Below are 17,023 nucleotides of genomic sequence, written 5' to 3' on the forward strand. Positions count from 1 at the left end.
GTCTGCATGTGCCCACGTCGGTAATGTTTAGTGCCATTTGATGCAAATCATTGTCAAAAAAAAGCCAAACAGTATCCTATACACACATTAACATGAATAAAGTCGAAAAGATAATCTATATATATATACATACGTAAACAGATTTTCACATTCTATATTGGTGCCACACGGTCGCCTGATCTACGAACATTTCTCTTCTTTCGGATCATCCGACGGCTCTTGTTTAACGCGCTTGCTACAACCCTTCTTATGCTTTAGCACCTCAATCGCACTCAGCATCATTTGCTGACCACAGTTCGAACAATCATATCGAGTTGCGTTCAGCTTTTTGGATGAACTGCTAGCGTCGCTTGTTGTCGATGGGGCCACCTTTTCCTCCTCAACGTCGGCCGGCTTACAGAGGACGGTATGCTGTAGCTTCTGCAGCCCAGTCAAACGATACGTTCCTCGACAATGGCCACATTCCCAGTCCTGCTCAAGGATTAGATCCTGCATCTGCATGCTCCAATCCGTCTCTACGACACTTTAACATAACAAAGGGAGGCTTGTTACAATTACACCACACTGGACATATTGCACTCGCACTTACCAGCCGTAAGTGATGTTCTCTGTCAAGTACACGCCACCCTTCGTTTCGTTGCGCAGTGGTTGGAAGTCTTCCGCAAAGGGATTCGGATCCGGTAGCTCCATCCGCTCCTCGTCCTCCTCGTCCTCCCCCAGCGAGGGTCCTTTGTAGAGTGATTTTAGATCCGCCGGAAGTAGCTTTTTCATGGTATAGCACACTTCGGTGTTCATGTACTGAGCCAAACTGGACCAGAGTTCGCGGTTCATCTGATCGATCGAGACGTTTCGGTCGGCTTTCGTCAGCTCACCATCGGCCGTTATGGTGAGAGCTAAAAAAAATAACAATCGCAAGGATAGAATCCAAAAAAGAAACTAAAAACACTGATACACAGTACCTTTCAACTTTTCCGCCAACAGTCGGTTCCATAGACGTCTCAGTTTGGTAGCTTTCAGCAGCAACGCCTGCCCACTTTCTGGCGCAGGAAAGTCCAAACACAACCACGCGTCACACACGATGCGCGAGCAGGTCGCGTTCGTCTCGATCGTATGCGCAAACAGCAGTAGCGTTTGAGCGGCCGGCATGCGCAAAGTGTTCGTTAGGTAGGATTTGTTCGTTTCCAGCAGCGTCAAATAGCACACAATCTGGTGCCGGGAGCTGAGCGGCTGGCGCGATTTGTACGTCGGCGGTTTCTCCTCGATCTCACTGTCCGTTAGCTGCAGTATCTGCGCGTTGTTGCCAAAGAAGCTCATGGGATGCAACGAAACGTACGGTTTGGCACGGGTGTGAAAGAACTGTTCCGATAAGCTCTGCAAGCGAAGGTAAAGAATACGTTTGGTAATCGAATGTGGCGTTCACATTGCACAACATCACCACACTACCTTGCAGTAGTTGAACTCGTCAGCAATCGCCACCTGGGGATAGAGTCCACTGACCAGAATCAGCTTGAGCGTCATCAGATCTCGATAACTGCAGGCCGTCGCACCGGACACGAGATGCTGCAGCTTGGACGAGTCGTGACTCAAGCGAAACTCCACGTCGCGTATGTCCACCCGGCCATCATCGGCCTCCTCCTCGCCATCTTCACCCAACCCCCATGGATCGGATTTAAGCAGCTTGCGCTTCCGCGGTGCTTCCATGCGGTGCGCTTTGCGTAACTCCTTCAGCTGACGCAACTCTCCATTGCGTATCGCTCGCTCGGCACTGGACAGATGATCGTTGTTTTGCGTCTCCATCAGACCGCAGTCCTGCAGCAAATCCTGGAACTGGTTGCGCAGTTTCGTGATCTCGTAGAACCGTTGCTCTTCCAGCCCCCGGCGACGGCACCACACCTTGGAGCTTTCGCTGCGCCGATCGCCATCGTCACGCCGCCCATAGTCCGTCCGGTGCTGCTTGATCTCCAACCACTCCTTGTACGCGTTCAGCAGCGTGATCGGATCGCCATGGTCGGATTCGAGCGATTTGCGTGCCCTCTGTGGAAAAGAAGCCATCAGAAACGAACCGGATTAGATCCACCATTCCACCAACTCACGGTGTGTTGCCCCCGTCCTTACCTCACACTCTGGGTCGCGGTAGGCTCGATTGGTGAACGGCGATTGGACGCTTAATGCCGCGGCCAGCGTTAGTACCGGTTGCAGCTGCTGAAACACACAACCCATTAGCAGCATCTTCCCGATGCCAATGTCGACCGGAATCTTGGCCAGCGCCTTCCCAAGCGGGGTCAGCTTTTCGTCCTCCGTGAGGGCTTCCGCCTCCTTCAGATTGACGATCGCATTTTCCACATTATCCATCGGCGGTGGTTCGACGAAGGGAAAGAGACGCGCATTCGGCAGCCCCATCGAAATCATCTGCAGCAGCAGCGATTCCAGCGGCACCTTCAGTATTTCGGCCGTACTGTACGCGTCAAAGTCGTAAAACTGCTTCTCCGCGTACAGCCGATAGCAAATGCCTGGCCCGGTACGGCCTGCGCGACCTTTGCGCTGCTCGGCCGACGCTTTCGATATCCAGAACTCCTTCAACCGCTGCATCTTGGTGGTGGGATCGTAGCTCATCTCCTTCACCTTCCCGCTGTCCACCACGAACCGAATGCCATCGATCGTGACCGACGTTTCGGCAATGTTCGTGGACACGATGCACTTGCGCATACCGTCCGGTGCGTAATCGAACACCTTGTCCTGTTCCGCGATCGAGAGCGTGCTGTGGAGCGGCAGTATGATCCAGTTCTTGTTCTTCTCGTTGTACTCGCGGGCCGCATCCACGATCGCCGTGATTTCGTTCAACCCGCTGAGAAAGATCAGCACGTCGCCCTTCTCCGTCGGCGGGTACTTTTGATCGATGAGCTGCAGAATCTGTATGTACGGTTCCGGGCTGAGACGGTCGCTCTGGGTGCGTTTCGAACCACCCGCACCGCTCACCATCGGCACATCCTGCAGCTGGGGCATGTAGTGCAGCTTGATCGGGAACAACCGTCCCGGCACCTCGATGATGCGCGCCTCCTCCTCGGAGAAGTAATCCGCGAACAGCTTGATGTTGATGGTGGCCGACATGAGCACCAGCTTCAGGTCGGGCCGGGCGCGTATCAAACACTTGGCAATCCCCAGCAGAAAGTCACCGTGCAGGTGGCGCTCGTGCACCTCGTCCAGTATGATGACCGAGTACTGCTGCAGATTGTCCTCGCTGGCCAGCTGCCGCAGCAACAATCCCTCCGTGATGAACAGTATCTTGGTGTTGGTGTTTTTGCTCCGCTCGAACCGTATCTGGTACCCAACCTCCGTCCGATACTCGGCCAGCAGCTCGTGCGCGACGCGCTTCGACAGGGAAATGCAAGCGATACGCCGCGGCTGCGTGCAGGCAATCCCCTCGTAACCCGCCCGGTACAGATACTGCGGCACCTGGGTCGATTTCCCGCAGCCCGTATCACCGGCCAGCACTAGCACGCGTTCGTTTCGTACCGCTTCAACGATTTCCTCGCGATGCTTGGCGACGGGCAGATTGGCCTGTGCTTGGCGCAATTTGCGCAACTTGTTAAACTTTTCCCGCTGGCGAAAGTCCAGATAATGCGTTACGATCTGCAGCAGTTGAAGTAGTTTGGTGCGCGTTACGGCACCCGTCGTTCCGCCCAACCGTGCGAACAGTTCTTCCACCGGAACTCTCAGTGACACGCAACATCCGAGCGATTTCCTGTACTCGCTGGGAATCGTTCCGCTGGGACAGTCCAGCCGCTTGCCCTCCGTCGATGGGTCGGGCAGGATCGGTTGTCCGGTGCGCTTCAGCAGTGCTTCGTACTTGTTCACAAACAGCCAGAAGTCGTTCACATCGTCCACCAGTTGATCGCGGGCACAATATCCACGCAGCACCCGGTTCAGCTCGGTTTTGTGATTTAAAAAGGAAAAATGAATCAAATTCGTCTGCTCAAGGGATTGAGTATCGTTGGGTGCAGGAGAAGCTGGAACTGGAGGACTGCGGGAACGTGAACGATGTCTTCTTCGTGAGCCCGACTCTCTCGATCGCCCATGATCCGTACGGTGAGCCATTGCGGCAGCGATCCTAAAATGAGACCAATGTTAAGAACAAAAAATGCATTAATATTTATACTAAAAGAGTTTTTTGGAAAGAAAAGGGGTCAAACACACACGTACGATCGTCATATTCGAATGAGAAACAGTTTATTGGAGTTTTTTTTCTATTAGAAATAGTCCAACAGTGAAACTAGATATTGTCTAACAAACGTCTTCGAAGATAGTATTGCACTAAACTCTTTGAATTTTAAAAGCGGATTTCAACGATTAGAGAGGTAAGGGAGAGACGTTCCAAACAATTTCGATAGCGCTGTACTGTGCGTACTGTACTGAAAACTGCCCACTGCCCGATTACTGTCTTTTGCAATAAGTTCGATTCGTTCAAATAGATCAATTATGTGTAGCGCTTTAAATACTTTAAATTTTTCAATTGATAATTGCTCTACATGCTCTTCAAATATCGCTTACGCGAGCGAGAAATATATTACACATTGAAATCGTAATTACGCAAAAGAACGAGAGTAACCTCTTCCAATAAGTAGCTGAATTGTCGACTACGAATGCGAATGACTAAATAACACGTCTCACTATGGCGCACCTTCCTTTAAACTCCATGCTTTTCGCTTCTATAAAGCGTGCCTAATTGAACAGTTTTTTTGTCAATTTTTTATTACTTTTTATTTTATAAGTTATTAAAAGTAGTTAAAATCGAATGGATAATATGTAAAGCACGACCGGTGAGAGTGGTATGTGCGTGTCTTTGGAGCTGCAGTTTAAGTAATGCAGTTTAGTTTAGTAATTGATTTGATTATTTATGCGTGAGGAAGTTATGGTTTTTTCATTCATTTGTGTTTTAAGTTTCTATTTAGTTTGATAATTATTTAATTACTGTGCGACAGTGTATTAATTGCATTAGCATCTTGCATTTATATGATTGATTATGTTTGGTTTAATTGGTTTACGTTTGTCTCCTCTTTAGTTCGATTTTTACTAACTAATCACTAACTTGTTGTTCTCGCTCTAGTCGAAACCCTACTCTACACAGAATAGTGTGTGTAGAAAGTGTTGTGTAAAACGCGATACTCCTGTATTTTTTGCTAATGTTATTGGTTCGTTACCGTTAACCTTTTTCTTCCCCGAAGTAAGTAATGTTTTGAAATTGTATAAACAACAACAACTTGAATTGAAATACGTCTAATCCTAGTGGAAAACCAACGTTTGCTACCGTCTGCTTCGTCCGCCGTTTCTCACAATATGTTAAGTTCGTTCGATTGCCCGTCTCTCGATATAATTAGGAAATATTTCATTTGATTGTTTTCGTTCTGTTCTGTTTAGGGTGTACGTACGTACGTATGTACGATGCAAGTGTTTAGTGTTGCTATTTGTTTAATCTACATTATAGTTATGCACTTCTATCGGAAGAGAATAGCTTTAACATGTTGTTTTTTTATGATTTTGTTTTAAGATACAGTTTCGTTTTCTTTTTTCTGCTGTTTTCACTCCAATATTTCGTGTTCGTCTGGTTTGCGAGTCTTACCACTACTATTGCAACCCACAGTAGCTCTGCTTTGTAAAGTCTAATGATGGTTAAAAACCATGTTAATTATATGTATATATATAGCTTGACTCGAGTTTAAATATGTATATAGTATTTTCTTTTATTTTTCAAGTAAAGTCGCTATCTGTATATGTGTATATCTATATATGGTAGCTCTGCAAGTTTGGCTTTTGTTTGATCCGATCCACCCACTTGTCCATGTCCATTGATCCATGCGTTGCGTTTTAGCTGTTGTAGTGCGGTTTTTCTGTAGCAGAAACACCGACCACGTTTTGCTTCCTTGTGTTTTCTAACTAAAACAGTCAAAGCCCATCCATTGGTTCGTTGGCGCCACAGTAGCAGCAGTGCCGGACGACAGAGTTGTTCCTTTTCGGTGGTAATGCAAGGCAAAGTTGGATAGAGATAACTACATTGTCCCCGGAACACAACAATAATGTTAACCAGAACATTTCAGCGCGCTTAAGCTTAAGATTCGCTAACAACCGGTTCTGCTCGCTCTCGCTTTCAATTTTAAAATCCCTTAAATTATAGCAATACATTCTACTAGTCTACGGGCTAATGCTAACACAAAAGAACACAGTCCGGGTTCGATCATGATGGTCGAAGGAAACGATAGTACGTAACACTCCAATTAATTTCCTAATAATTTGGCAAATTTTGTAATTTAACAATGAGCAAATAGAAAGCGAAACTTTGGTCAATTTCGAATTGGAAGTTTTCGTTCGTTTCGACGCAGTCAGCTTGAACCTATTTGGTTGAAAACCATTGTGGTTCTGCTCACCTTGCTGCTGCCCCTCAAATTTTGGTATTCGTCGTTCGGTTTTGGCAATATGTGTGTATGTATATATGTAGTAGAGCGAAAAAGGCACGAGATAAGTGTAATCCCAATGTTTAGAGTAGAATTTGTGTCCTGGTTCTTGGTAACCGTCTTTTAGCTTTGGTCAACAACAGAGAGAGAGAGAGAGAGAGAGAGAGAGAGAGAGAGAGAGAGAGAGAGAGAGAGTAGCTGCTTGTTTTGTAGCTGCGAAAGAAGGAAAGGATGATCGCTGCAGTTCGCTCAGATTCTCCCTCTTCCATTAAGTCCACGGGTAAAAGTTGCTAAACAGCACCGTCCCGACCACGGTGTAGCCGAGGAAGTACACCAGGATCGTTTGCTGCCGGCCGTTCATCCAGCGAAAGTCAAGCAAATCGCTCAGCTCGATGTGGTTCAGCACGTGGGTGCAACTGTTTTCCTCGCCATCCTTCACCTGCTTCGACAGCTTGCGGATAACCTGCCGCTTGATGAACGCTCGCTCCCCGGTAAAGTATTCGGCCGTGTACCAGTACAGCACGGGACTGGCCGCACACAGGAGCCGCGTCGTAACCTGCACGTGCACAAACACCAGCGAGAAGAGCGTAAGCACGAGCGCGTGCACGACAAACACGAGCGCAAACCGATCGTAAGGGCGCATCAGCTTGTGCTGCTTCTTGGTCAGCCGGAACAGCCCCAACCGTAGGGCGTACTCCCAGTGCTCGCATAGATACTGGTACGAGTTGCTCAGTACGAGATACACGGCCGGCAGGGCGAGCAGAAAGTTGGGTAGCTGTTTCAGCTCGTAGTACCGCAGGAAGCCCACGTTCCAGTAGTGGCTCTGTACGTACGAGTACGACAGCGGCACCAGGTTGGTGCACCAGGGCGATGAGTCGTCCGTTTTGTTGCCGGCCAGCACTAGCCCATGCTCCGCCGCGTACTCACGCACGTGGTCGGGAAAGTTGAACTTCTGCACGAAGCAAAACAGATAGTAGTTGTACACCTGGGCGATACCGTAGTGGAACAGCACGATGATCAGCATCGAGAAGAGCCGCGAACAGATGCAGATGACGTTGTGCACGTTGTACTGGGCGACGATCCGGCGCACGGCAAAGTACAGCACGAACCCGATGTTGAACATGCCGTTCGAGCGGCACAGTATCGACAGGCTGAGCGGGATCGTCAGGAAGATCGACGTCACGTCCTCGATGCACTGGTACATCACGACGAACGACAGCCACGCGTACAGACTTTCGGTGTACGGGGCGGTGAAGAAGATGGACGCCGGGTTGAAGCAAAACAGCAGCACCGCAATCTCCGCCTTCTTCTGATTGCCGAGCACGTGCTTGCTCAGCCGATAGAGCGCTTTCGCTGCACCGGTAAAGCACACCACGTTCAGCAGCACCGCCAGCAGCAGCGACAGCTCCCGATAGCTCAAGAAGGTGATCACCTCGTAGCTGCTGAGCGAGCTGCACACAATTTTCAGGATGAATGGGAACAGCGGGAAGAAGGCGAGCGCATTTTCGTACGTGTAGCCGTGCTCGGCAACGTGCAGGAAGTATTGGCCATCCCACCGGTTCAGACCGCCGAGCGTGAGTCGCACCAGTGCGTCCAGTGGTCGCTCCGGTGCGTTCTTGTCGCTCGGTGCCACAAACACGCCTGCTTCGTGGTCTGGCAGGAGAAGGTTAGCAACCAGCTGGAGCACTATCACGAACAGGCGGCTTCCGATGGCCAGCTTGGTGATTGATATGTGTAGAAAGGATCCGCTGGACGGTGGCAGTTCGGTCAGGGTGGGTGGTGAGTCTGTGCCTCTGTCATGTGTCGTCGTGTCCCGGTGGGTATTTGCGCCGGCTGCTGCATGGTGCTGTCGCTGGTGGTGATGGTTGGACCTCCCATTGCCTACTACGTTGACCCGTCGCTTGGGGGAGGAAGTGCTGGCACCGCTGCCGTTGTAGCATTCCGATCGCATTTTTCCACCAAACCAAATACACCACGATGTTGCATTAAACTTTATCCGTTCAGTTCGAGAAGTCACGAGGATGGAAGCGTGTGGTTTGTCGAGCAATCTTCGAGCTTCTTCTATTATCAGAACGACATTTGGTGCCAACAGACACTCACTCAGACACTTGCACACTTGAATCGCACACTGGTACCATCAACGACCAGCCCGGCGGCCCCTGGAAAAGAAAGAAGAAGCTGTACTCAGGCTGTTGATAACTGAAATAGCCGAGTTGTGATAAAAATTCAACACACATTTGCCGTGCAGATATGGAAATTTCTTGTTTTCCCCCTCGGACAAGTTGGCACAGCTGGTCTCTTAGCAGAGGAATGTGCTACTAGATTGAAAGTCCTGATACAAATTCTTTCTTCTTTTCCCGGGGCCGAGTGCTCGCTCCACTGACGAGTGGGTGGTAGTGCGCGTGTCTCGTTGGCCGCGTCGTGCGTCGTACCGCGACCCATCCACACGAACACCGTCTTCCCTCGCACGAACCAGGCGACCAAAACAAAAGCCAAGACAGAGGCTTGGCAAAGCACACAAATCGTTCCACGTCCCAAATAAACCACTCAGTCTGGTTCGGGTTTTGTTTATCTCTCCTTGTACGATTGTCTAACTCAAGCGATACACCGGGTATGTAGAAGACGGTCTGCTGCTACTACCACTACCACCAGCAAACAGCAGTCGGACCAAAATATTGGGATAAAACGGGCCGTTTCCGGAGCTCGGTTCTGGCGTAGGTGCGCGCACGCGTTCGCTGTACATTTTCCGCGTGCTTGCAGTTCGCGCGAGTGCCCGAAATGTGTATGTGTGTCCGATTTTTTGTATGATGTTCACCACTGTGCGTCTAGCGATAAAAATTACTTACAAAAATATGGAATACTGATGAGTTACGAGCACGTGGGCGGTATTACTATACGAGCACTTGTTTCACAAACTATTCTAGGATCTTTGAATGCAACGCAAATCCATTTTCGTTCCAGAAAACTACCCGCAAGAGCGATTTTTCTGGGAGACGAAGTGCATAACAAACATCCCTCCCCTACTAGACCAAACTGCTTGCAGGCTGCATCACAAGTGGACCATTTGACAGGTTTTTCGAAACAGTTTCAGTTGACGTTGAGTTTAAAATTTCGAATGCAAATGAGATGAGAAAATGCAAGATTTTCAACGGATTATAGCACAAAAGTGAGTGTAGTATAATCTGAAATTAAAGCTTAATGAGATATGGAATATTTTAAAATATTTGTACAATTCTGTTGAATATTGAACATTTGGCACGGATAATCGAGAGTCAACGGTTTGGAATGTCACACCTCAAATTGCGATACATATTAGGGGTGTTGTACGTACCTGGTCTGCCAGTGTCGTTCCGTGCTTGGATGCTGTTGTCTTTCTTTGTTATGATGCATAACATTTGTGTTTCGTGTTTGTGGGTTGTTTAATTTGTGGTTTTGTTGAAACGCGCTGTTATGTTTGCTTTCTGAGCAGTCGCATCGAATCGATTATCCTAATGTGGGACTGCGCAGTGATTGGCTGCCCGAACAGCAGATTCAATGCACAGAAAACGCGACCCCGAATCTCGTTCCATGTGTTTCCGCATCCCGTGCGCGAATCGAATCGCTTCCGACGATGGCTCGCTCTCATCAACAATCCGCGCCTGTTCCGGCTGGACCCGCTGAACGTGTTCAAGAGTGTGCGAGTGTGCCGTCGCCACTTTGGACCGGATTGCTTCAACGGCGTGTGCCGTAACCTGCTGCCGACAGCCATTCCCACGCTGAACCTGCCCGAGGTACGGCCCGTAGCCTTGGTGCAGCCGATGGATGCGATGGGCGACGAGCTGGAACGATTGCTCCGCGACGAACGCAGACAGCAGCTGAAACGTCACGGCGCAGTCGAGCCACCGTTTGGCGGCGAGGAGGACGAGAGTGGCAAACGGCAAAAGATCGGCATTACGCTGCTTTCCGCGGATTGTGAAGACGTGGAATGTAATCTAGGTGACCGGTTTATCGATCGGATCATTTCGTTTGATGCGGAGCAAGAGTATATCGATGGTCCGCTGGCCGGCGAATCTTACGGACTGACCAGCTTCTCCGGCATGGTCGTAAAGGCGTCCGAGCTGGAAACGCTAAACCAGGTAGAGATACTCAACGAGCCGCCCGAGACACTGCTGAACGACTCACCGTCCGCAAGGGATCATGTGCGAATGTCCAATGAAAAGGGATACGAACAGCTCGTACGGGAATCTACCAGTGAGACTAGTAATGAGGACCAGCAGACTGAACAGCATTCACTGCTCAAGGAGACAAGTGGTACCAAAACAGAGGGCAAAACGTCCCTAGCAGATGATGCCAACAAGCGGACCACTGTGCTGGCGCATCCCAAAGGTATGTATCGCTTTGAAATAGGTCGAAAACGTACCTCATTACGCACCTACTCAGCCTCCTATCGAAACATCATTAAGCAACATTACTCGAAATGATCTAATATAGGTTTGCAATTGGCGGAGCGTGTGTGATCCTCTTCAATCAACCTTCCGGGTGGCTCGGCACAAAAGAAAATTTATTGGTTTTTGACTATCGCCTTAGTTTTTTTTTAAGAATAGTTTAAAAAACCTGTTCAGAAAAGTTGGCTGATGAGCGTACTGTACTTTTCTCGAGCCGGTCTCCGAACAGGTTGGTTGATAATAGTGTTTAACATAAAGTTAGTATTTTAAAGTTATTGTTCCCACGTAATATCGAAACCCATTGAACATAATTGAGGTACTAGGCTTAAGACGGTGCTTTCGTTTTATTGTTTTATGTGGAGCAATATTCAGGAAAGTTCGAAAAGAAACAACATTCCCCATATAAGTTATATTGAGGCTTACACAGTTTATTTTTAAGATGCGTCGCACGCAAAACACGCTTGTAATGTTATCATTTCCTCCTACCTACAAACAATACCCTAGCCTTAATACAATACAAATCTGTTCATGAGATCAGAAAACATTTTTCCAAGCTATTTCTATTTCTATTTGCAAGGAGATCGATCGATCGTGTAGAAAAAAAACGCTTCATTTTGTTTACACGCAAATTGTGAATAAAAAAAAAGGTAACAGCTGTCAAATGGCCAACCATCTTGTTTAACGAAGCTGTCATTGCACTTAACGAAACGTCAGTCAGAATGTGTAAATACAATCTCATCGTGAAGCGAATTTAAACCCGATTTTGCAGAGGAGCGGCCAGTTGCTCCGTTGTAGAAATTAAACCTTCCTCTGCTGCTCACTCCGTACGCCACATAGACCACATTTCGCCAGCACACTTGGCCTAAACGGCGCACGAAATCCCGTCGTACTCTACGGAGGTTTCTGCGAAAGGATTCCCCCCCCCCCCCATAAGGATCGTCGTAACAGGGAGTGCTGTTTGTGTGCATAAGTTTGCATGTGTGTGTGCGTGTGAGTGAGGAAGTGAGGGACGTTTTTTCTGATACGCGGCACTTGCACTGCTGCTTGAAAATCGCGGAGAAAGTCGTGGTCGCTAGTTGTGTTTGCGCGAGTGCGTGTCGAGGTTGGCTAATCGTAGTCACAATCTGCCAGAGCAGGCAAAAAAAAGGAAGAGGTCATAATCCTCTTTATCGTGGCAAGCGGTTTCCAGAATCCAGCTACGGCCCACTGTTGTAACCAAGGGGCTGGCGTTTTTCGAGTGAAACGACGGCAGAAGGAACAACGCCTCTTGGCTCCCTCTTTGCCCCGGCAGCAGCTACGCAATTGCAAGTTCAACCAACACACAATAGGTTGGGCGCAAGGCAGTAACGCGACCTAACAGCAGCGACGCACAGGATTCGTCAGAGCGTTAACGACGGGAAAGCGAAAAACGGTCCCAGAATGTTGCCATGTAAGCGAGCCGTACCATTTCCCTCAGGGGAGGAGTGTGTAGAACCCCTTTTTCATGTTTTTAATCATCATCACTTTCGCTGCGGAAAAGTGTGAAAAACGAGTCCCCTTCTGCTAGCTTTTTGGGGTGTTTTGTTTGTCCTCTTGATACGTGCGTGTGTGTGAGATTGTACGTGTGCGAATTGATGTTCATTTTATGTGCGACTTTAACAACGTTTAATTATATAATGCTTCATGCAGCCTGCTGGTGTGGTAGAATTTATGCCGCATCGTACGTGTTTGCGGTTCTGCTGCATTGATTTTCTGGTGCGGAGATTCTGATGACGAAGGAAACGGTCCAAAAAGTTGTTACGAGGATTAGGCGTTGCTTGCCTTCCCAAAACGCAAAGCACACCCTGCCTCGGGGTGCCTTGAAGCAGCTTACGAGTAATATGATCTAATTAAAGATTTTTGGAAGCAGTGGGAAGGAACGACGCACACGAGTGTGTAGGCAAGAAGCTGCCCGGAGTTGGGACTGGTTTGGCTGTTCGGAATGGTACAGGAAATAATTTAATACCAGCTCCATCAGATTCACAATCCCCCCCCCCCCCCCCCCCTGGCAAAGTGAAATATTCAACGTGGCGTACAAATTAAAATGTCCGATCGGAATGGAGGTGCTTCAGAGAGGTTGATTTCCGCGTTCGATGTTACCACGATGTTAGCGCCCCAGAGAGATACAGACTGTAAATTCTTCATGTTACCAATCCAGCTTTAAACCCGTACCCCCTGCTCCGTTGTATGCTGCCTTTGTGTAGGATGGAGTTGCTACGGGCTCTCCGCTACTGCAGCGCCTCCCTCTAAGCCGGTTTTACCGGGCACGGAGAGCGGAGAGATGATTTCGCTTTCACTGGCTCAAAGTAAGCGCGCCCGTATCTAGGTCACCGTTAGTAAAGCCCCGATGGAAGAAAAGAGAGAGAGCGAGAGTGTCTGGGAAATGATGATGGCTGCTACCGTGTGGGGTGTGCTACGTGCACGCACATACAAAAATGGAGAACCTTTCCCGAAACTGCCCAAAGGGAAGGAGGAACTACGGTGGGGTGCGCAGCCAGGGTAGCTCCATATTGAACACAGTGTAACTGCCGTTACATCTAGCCGGACAGGGGCGTGCAACGTTGTGGTGTGAGTGCGAGCGGCGATGGAAGGATAAACATGAAACCCCGCACACCAACATGGGTCGCCATCTACACGACGCTTGGCTAGCTGCGGACAAAGGCACCTTTGCCGTCACTGAAGCGATTAAAGCAGGCATGATTGGTGTGGGGTTTTAAAAATAATTTTACAACCGTCCCATCAACTCGCGCACGCCTCTTTTGTTTACTTTTGGCGTTGTGATAGCGATGCACTAAAACCGAGCGGCGGGTCTGTGTGCGCGACGTGGAGCTACCGGGAACACAAGAGACAAAGAACGGGGCAATAATTTACACAAAGTTGGTACTCTGTTTGGATTTTAATTTGGTTGTAAACAACGCTTTTGCGTCGCTCGCAATTACAGGATTGAACGAGGATTCGAAAATCAATTCACGAACCTTTAGCGAAAATGATTGCAGAATTTAATACTTTCCTACATTGCTAACCGATTTACTTTGCCGGGAACTTTACGACTGCCTAGTTATGGCTGTGCTGTGTGTGTGTCAATGTGTGTACATTTGTCTGTTTCTGTTTCTTCTCCTACAGCACTGCGTATTTACCATTTGCCAGGGCTTTGGCCCCGGTCACTGTTTACCGCCATGGGCCGTCAGGTTAAACGTCCCGGTGAAGTTGATTTTAATGTGAGATTAGGAAGTGTTGGCACACAAAGGTGTCTCAAGTGTCACCCTAACAGCCAACGGACACTGGTGAAGAGTACCTTTAAACAATGATAAGCTCGGAACTGTGAAGCAAAGCCATGGCAAACGTTCAACCCCGGTTAGTGCTATTACATGGAGCGGAACAATATTATGCTGTTCTTGCAACTATGCTGGGGCTAATATTCAAACAATGCGGAAGCTCATCAGCCACACAGCGATAAAGAATAATGCAAATGGGATTGAGTAATATTTCTTCTTATTTCTTCATTTTCTTATGATCGATGCCCTGCGCCTCTGTCATCATTAACGGTTTTGCAATAGTTGATAATTGTCTGTTGATAGGCCCACTGATCGCGGGAATGGGGGATTTTTTTTTATTCTTCTACGTCTGTGCACTATTTGTGAATGCTTTTAGCTCAGCACTGACCTTGATACAAATTGGGAATATTCTGAATCATTGGTATCAGCTGAGAGCCACGCAGCACTTTTTTCTTACCCTCCCGAAGAGACAGATTCCATCGTCTTGCGGGCTTAATCGTGTGTTGAGTTGTTGAGTTGCGTTAGCATCTTATCAACAACAGGAAGACGCTTACCGCCGTTGTGATGCCAATGGTTGGAGTGACCGGTACCCCAGGGAAAGTAAAGGATGACGAACGCCAGCCGGGGGAGGATGAAAGCATTGGGGGACGGGAGGGGATTCGATAAGCTCTTGCGGATGATGTTATTCGATCCAGCAGAACAGTACGAGTTTGGCCACCATGCTGTCACTAATAATGAAGATGTGCTGCGCTCGGGGTAGATTGAAAGTGTTGCTGACTGGCCCATCAAACGTGCCGTATTAGCTCATGTGCAAGTTTCACATTGTTTGTTTGTTCCTTTGCAGCTCCGCTCAATGAAGAGTTCTTCCAGAAGTGTCGCAACGACTTCTACGACTGCCCAAAGAACGTGCTGGCGCAGAATGTATGCACGCGGATAGATCCGTTCGATGCGTGTCTGTCGCGCAAATCGCTGGAGAATACGCAGCACGTCTTTACGTACAAGGTACGGCGCGCGGTAAACGGTGCTTCGCGGTACATGAGTTGAATAATTGTTCTTTTTTTTTTGCTTCCGCTTCCAGATCGAGAACGAAGGCAAACCGCTGACGAACCAGAAAAGCTCGGGACGCTGCTGGCTGTTTGCGGCCCTCAACTGCATTCGCATCCCGTTCATCAAGCAGTACAATCTGGACGAGTTTGAGTTCTCACAGGCGTACCTGTTCTACTGGGACAAGATCGAGCGCGCGAACTACTTCCTAAACAATGTGGTCGACACGGCGAAGCGTGGCGAACCGGTCGACGGTCGGCTGGTGTCCTTTTTGTTGTCCGATCCGACCTGTGACGGTGGCCAGTGGGACATGCTGGTGAACTTGATCAACAAGCACGGCTTGATGCCGAAAAAATGCTTCCCGGAGAGTTACAGCTGCGAGGCAAGCACGCGGATGAATTCGGTCGTCAAGAGCAAGGTAAGCGAGCAAGGGTACACAAGTGCGAAAATGGGGAACAAAAAGCTGTAACCGATTTTTGCTTTCCAACGTCAATAGCTCCGTGAGTACGCAAAGGATCTGCGAAAGCTCATCGACAACGGTGCAACGGACGACGAGGTGAAGGAGCGAATGAAGAAGCAGATGAACGAGGTGTACAACATTGTGGGCATTTGTTTGGGCATTCCGCCGGAGAAGTTCACCTGGGAGTACTACGACAAGTCGAAGAAGTACCTTAACATTGGCCCGATCCGTCCGATCGATTTCTACGAGAAGTACGTCAAGCCGTACTTCAACGTCGATGACAAGGTGTGCCTGGTGACGGACCCGCGCTCGTCGAATCTGTACGGTCGCTCCTACACGGTCGACTGTCTCGGCAATGTGGTCGGTGGCCGGCCCGTGCTGTACAACAACCAGCCGGTGGAGCTGCTGCTCGATCTGGTCACGAAAGCGCTCAAGTTTGGCGAACCGGTCTGGTTCGGGTGCGAGGTGAACAAGCGCTTCGCGGGCAAACAAGGCATCGAAGATTTGGACATGTAAGTGAGGGAGGAGTGGAAGGCTGTGGTGGTGTGGTATAAACTAACGCTGATTTGTGCCAATTTCTATGCTTTTCATCTATGCAGCCATGACTTCAAGCTGGTCTTTGGAGTGGACATTCAGACGACGATGGAAAAGGCTGACCGACTGCTGTACGGCGAGTCGATGATGACGCACGCCATGGTGTTTACCGGGGTGTCGGTTGATGTGAGTATGCGTAACAAACTTGCATGGGAAGGGACGCAAATTTGCTCTTTCAATAACCCTTCGATTCCCCTACTCCTCCAACAGCCCAACAGCCAAAAGCCGACCAAGTTCCGGGTGGAAAACTCGTGGGGCGAGGACCGTGGCGAGAAGGGTTACCTAATAATGACGGCCGAGTGGTTCAAGGAGTTTGTGTTCGAGGTGGTCGTCGATCGCAGCATAGTGAGCCAGGACGTGCTGGACGTGTTTGATCTCCCGCCAATCGTGCTGCCCGCCTGGGATCCCATGGGCACGCTGGCAAAGTAGGCAGGGTAACGCCGTAAAGCTGCTACTGCGGCTGACGATCGGGCAAGGGGGTGTTGATAAAATTGGGGTTGGAATTCAGTCCACTATCATTACTTTAGAAAAACATGCACGTGTCCGTCGAAGGTGTATCACAGCTTTTAGATATGCGCAAAGTGCGCAATTACTGCTGCTGACTGCTACTGCTGTATGCTGAAAAATTTAAGTAAAAAAAAAGTCAACCTACCAACCCCCTCTTCACACCGCACGTGCGTGGCTTTGCCAGGGTTGTGCAGAATACGACCGCTAACAACAAATCGATTTACTCTAATACACACAATTAACGTATAGGTATAG

At 49.0% G+C, this 17,023-nt stretch overlaps 3 protein-coding genes across 9 annotated transcripts; 1 reads left to right on the top strand and 2 right to left on the bottom strand.

The window, feature by feature from the left end:
* Positions 1-94: 94 nt before the first annotated feature.
* On the bottom strand, positions 95-9,387 carry LOC121587650 (probable ATP-dependent RNA helicase DHX34). Of its 2 annotated transcripts, none has more exons than XM_041904624.1 (6): positions 9,293-9,387; positions 2,116-4,108; positions 1,444-2,034; positions 960-1,371; positions 590-893; positions 95-523 (listed from the first exon to the last, which is right to left on the bottom strand). In XM_041904624.1, the coding sequence occupies exons 2-6, from the start codon at positions 4,093-4,095 to the stop codon at positions 181-183; spliced, it is 3,630 nt and encodes a 1,209-aa protein (XP_041760558.1). In that variant the 5' UTR covers positions 4,096-4,108; positions 9,293-9,387; the 3' UTR covers positions 95-180. The 2 variants fall into 2 exon arrangements, with proteins under 2 accessions (XP_041760558.1, XP_041760559.1); XM_041904625.1 differs by lacking the exon at positions 9,293-9,387 and adding an exon at positions 6,420-6,501.
* Positions 4,044-9,382, bottom strand: LOC121587654 (GPI mannosyltransferase 2). Of its 2 annotated transcripts, none has more exons than XM_041904636.1 (2): positions 9,293-9,382; positions 4,044-8,605 (listed from the first exon to the last, which is right to left on the bottom strand). In XM_041904636.1, the coding sequence occupies exon 2, from the start codon at positions 8,395-8,397 to the stop codon at positions 6,715-6,717; it is 1,683 nt and encodes a 560-aa protein (XP_041760570.1). In that variant the 5' UTR covers positions 8,398-8,605; positions 9,293-9,382; the 3' UTR covers positions 4,044-6,714. The 2 variants fall into 2 exon arrangements, with proteins under 2 accessions (XP_041760570.1, XP_041760572.1); XM_041904638.1 differs by lacking the exon at positions 9,293-9,382 and adding an exon at positions 8,682-9,276.
* Positions 9,388-9,790: 403 nt separating the features above from the next.
* Positions 9,791-16,887, top strand: LOC121587652 (bleomycin hydrolase). Of its 5 annotated transcripts, none has more exons than XM_041904631.1 (6): positions 9,791-10,811; positions 15,008-15,165; positions 15,242-15,625; positions 15,704-16,179; positions 16,267-16,387; positions 16,472-16,887. In XM_041904631.1, exons 1-6 carry the CDS (start codon positions 9,938-9,940, stop codon positions 16,688-16,690), a joined length of 2,232 nt encoding a protein of 743 aa, XP_041760565.1. In that variant the 5' UTR covers positions 9,791-9,937; the 3' UTR covers positions 16,691-16,887. The 5 variants fall into 5 exon arrangements, with proteins under 5 accessions (XP_041760565.1, XP_041760566.1, XP_041760569.1 ...); XM_041904632.1 differs by lacking the exon at positions 9,791-10,811 and adding an exon at positions 10,995-11,099; XM_041904635.1 differs by lacking the exon at positions 9,791-10,811 and adding an exon at positions 11,577-12,299.
* The last annotated feature ends 136 nt before the right edge of the window (positions 16,888-17,023 follow it).

This window comes from Anopheles merus, chromosome 2R (assembly GCF_017562075.2).
Source record: "Anopheles merus strain MAF chromosome 2R, AmerM5.1, whole genome shotgun sequence".
Taxonomy (NCBI): domain Eukaryota; kingdom Metazoa; phylum Arthropoda; class Insecta; order Diptera; family Culicidae; genus Anopheles; species Anopheles merus.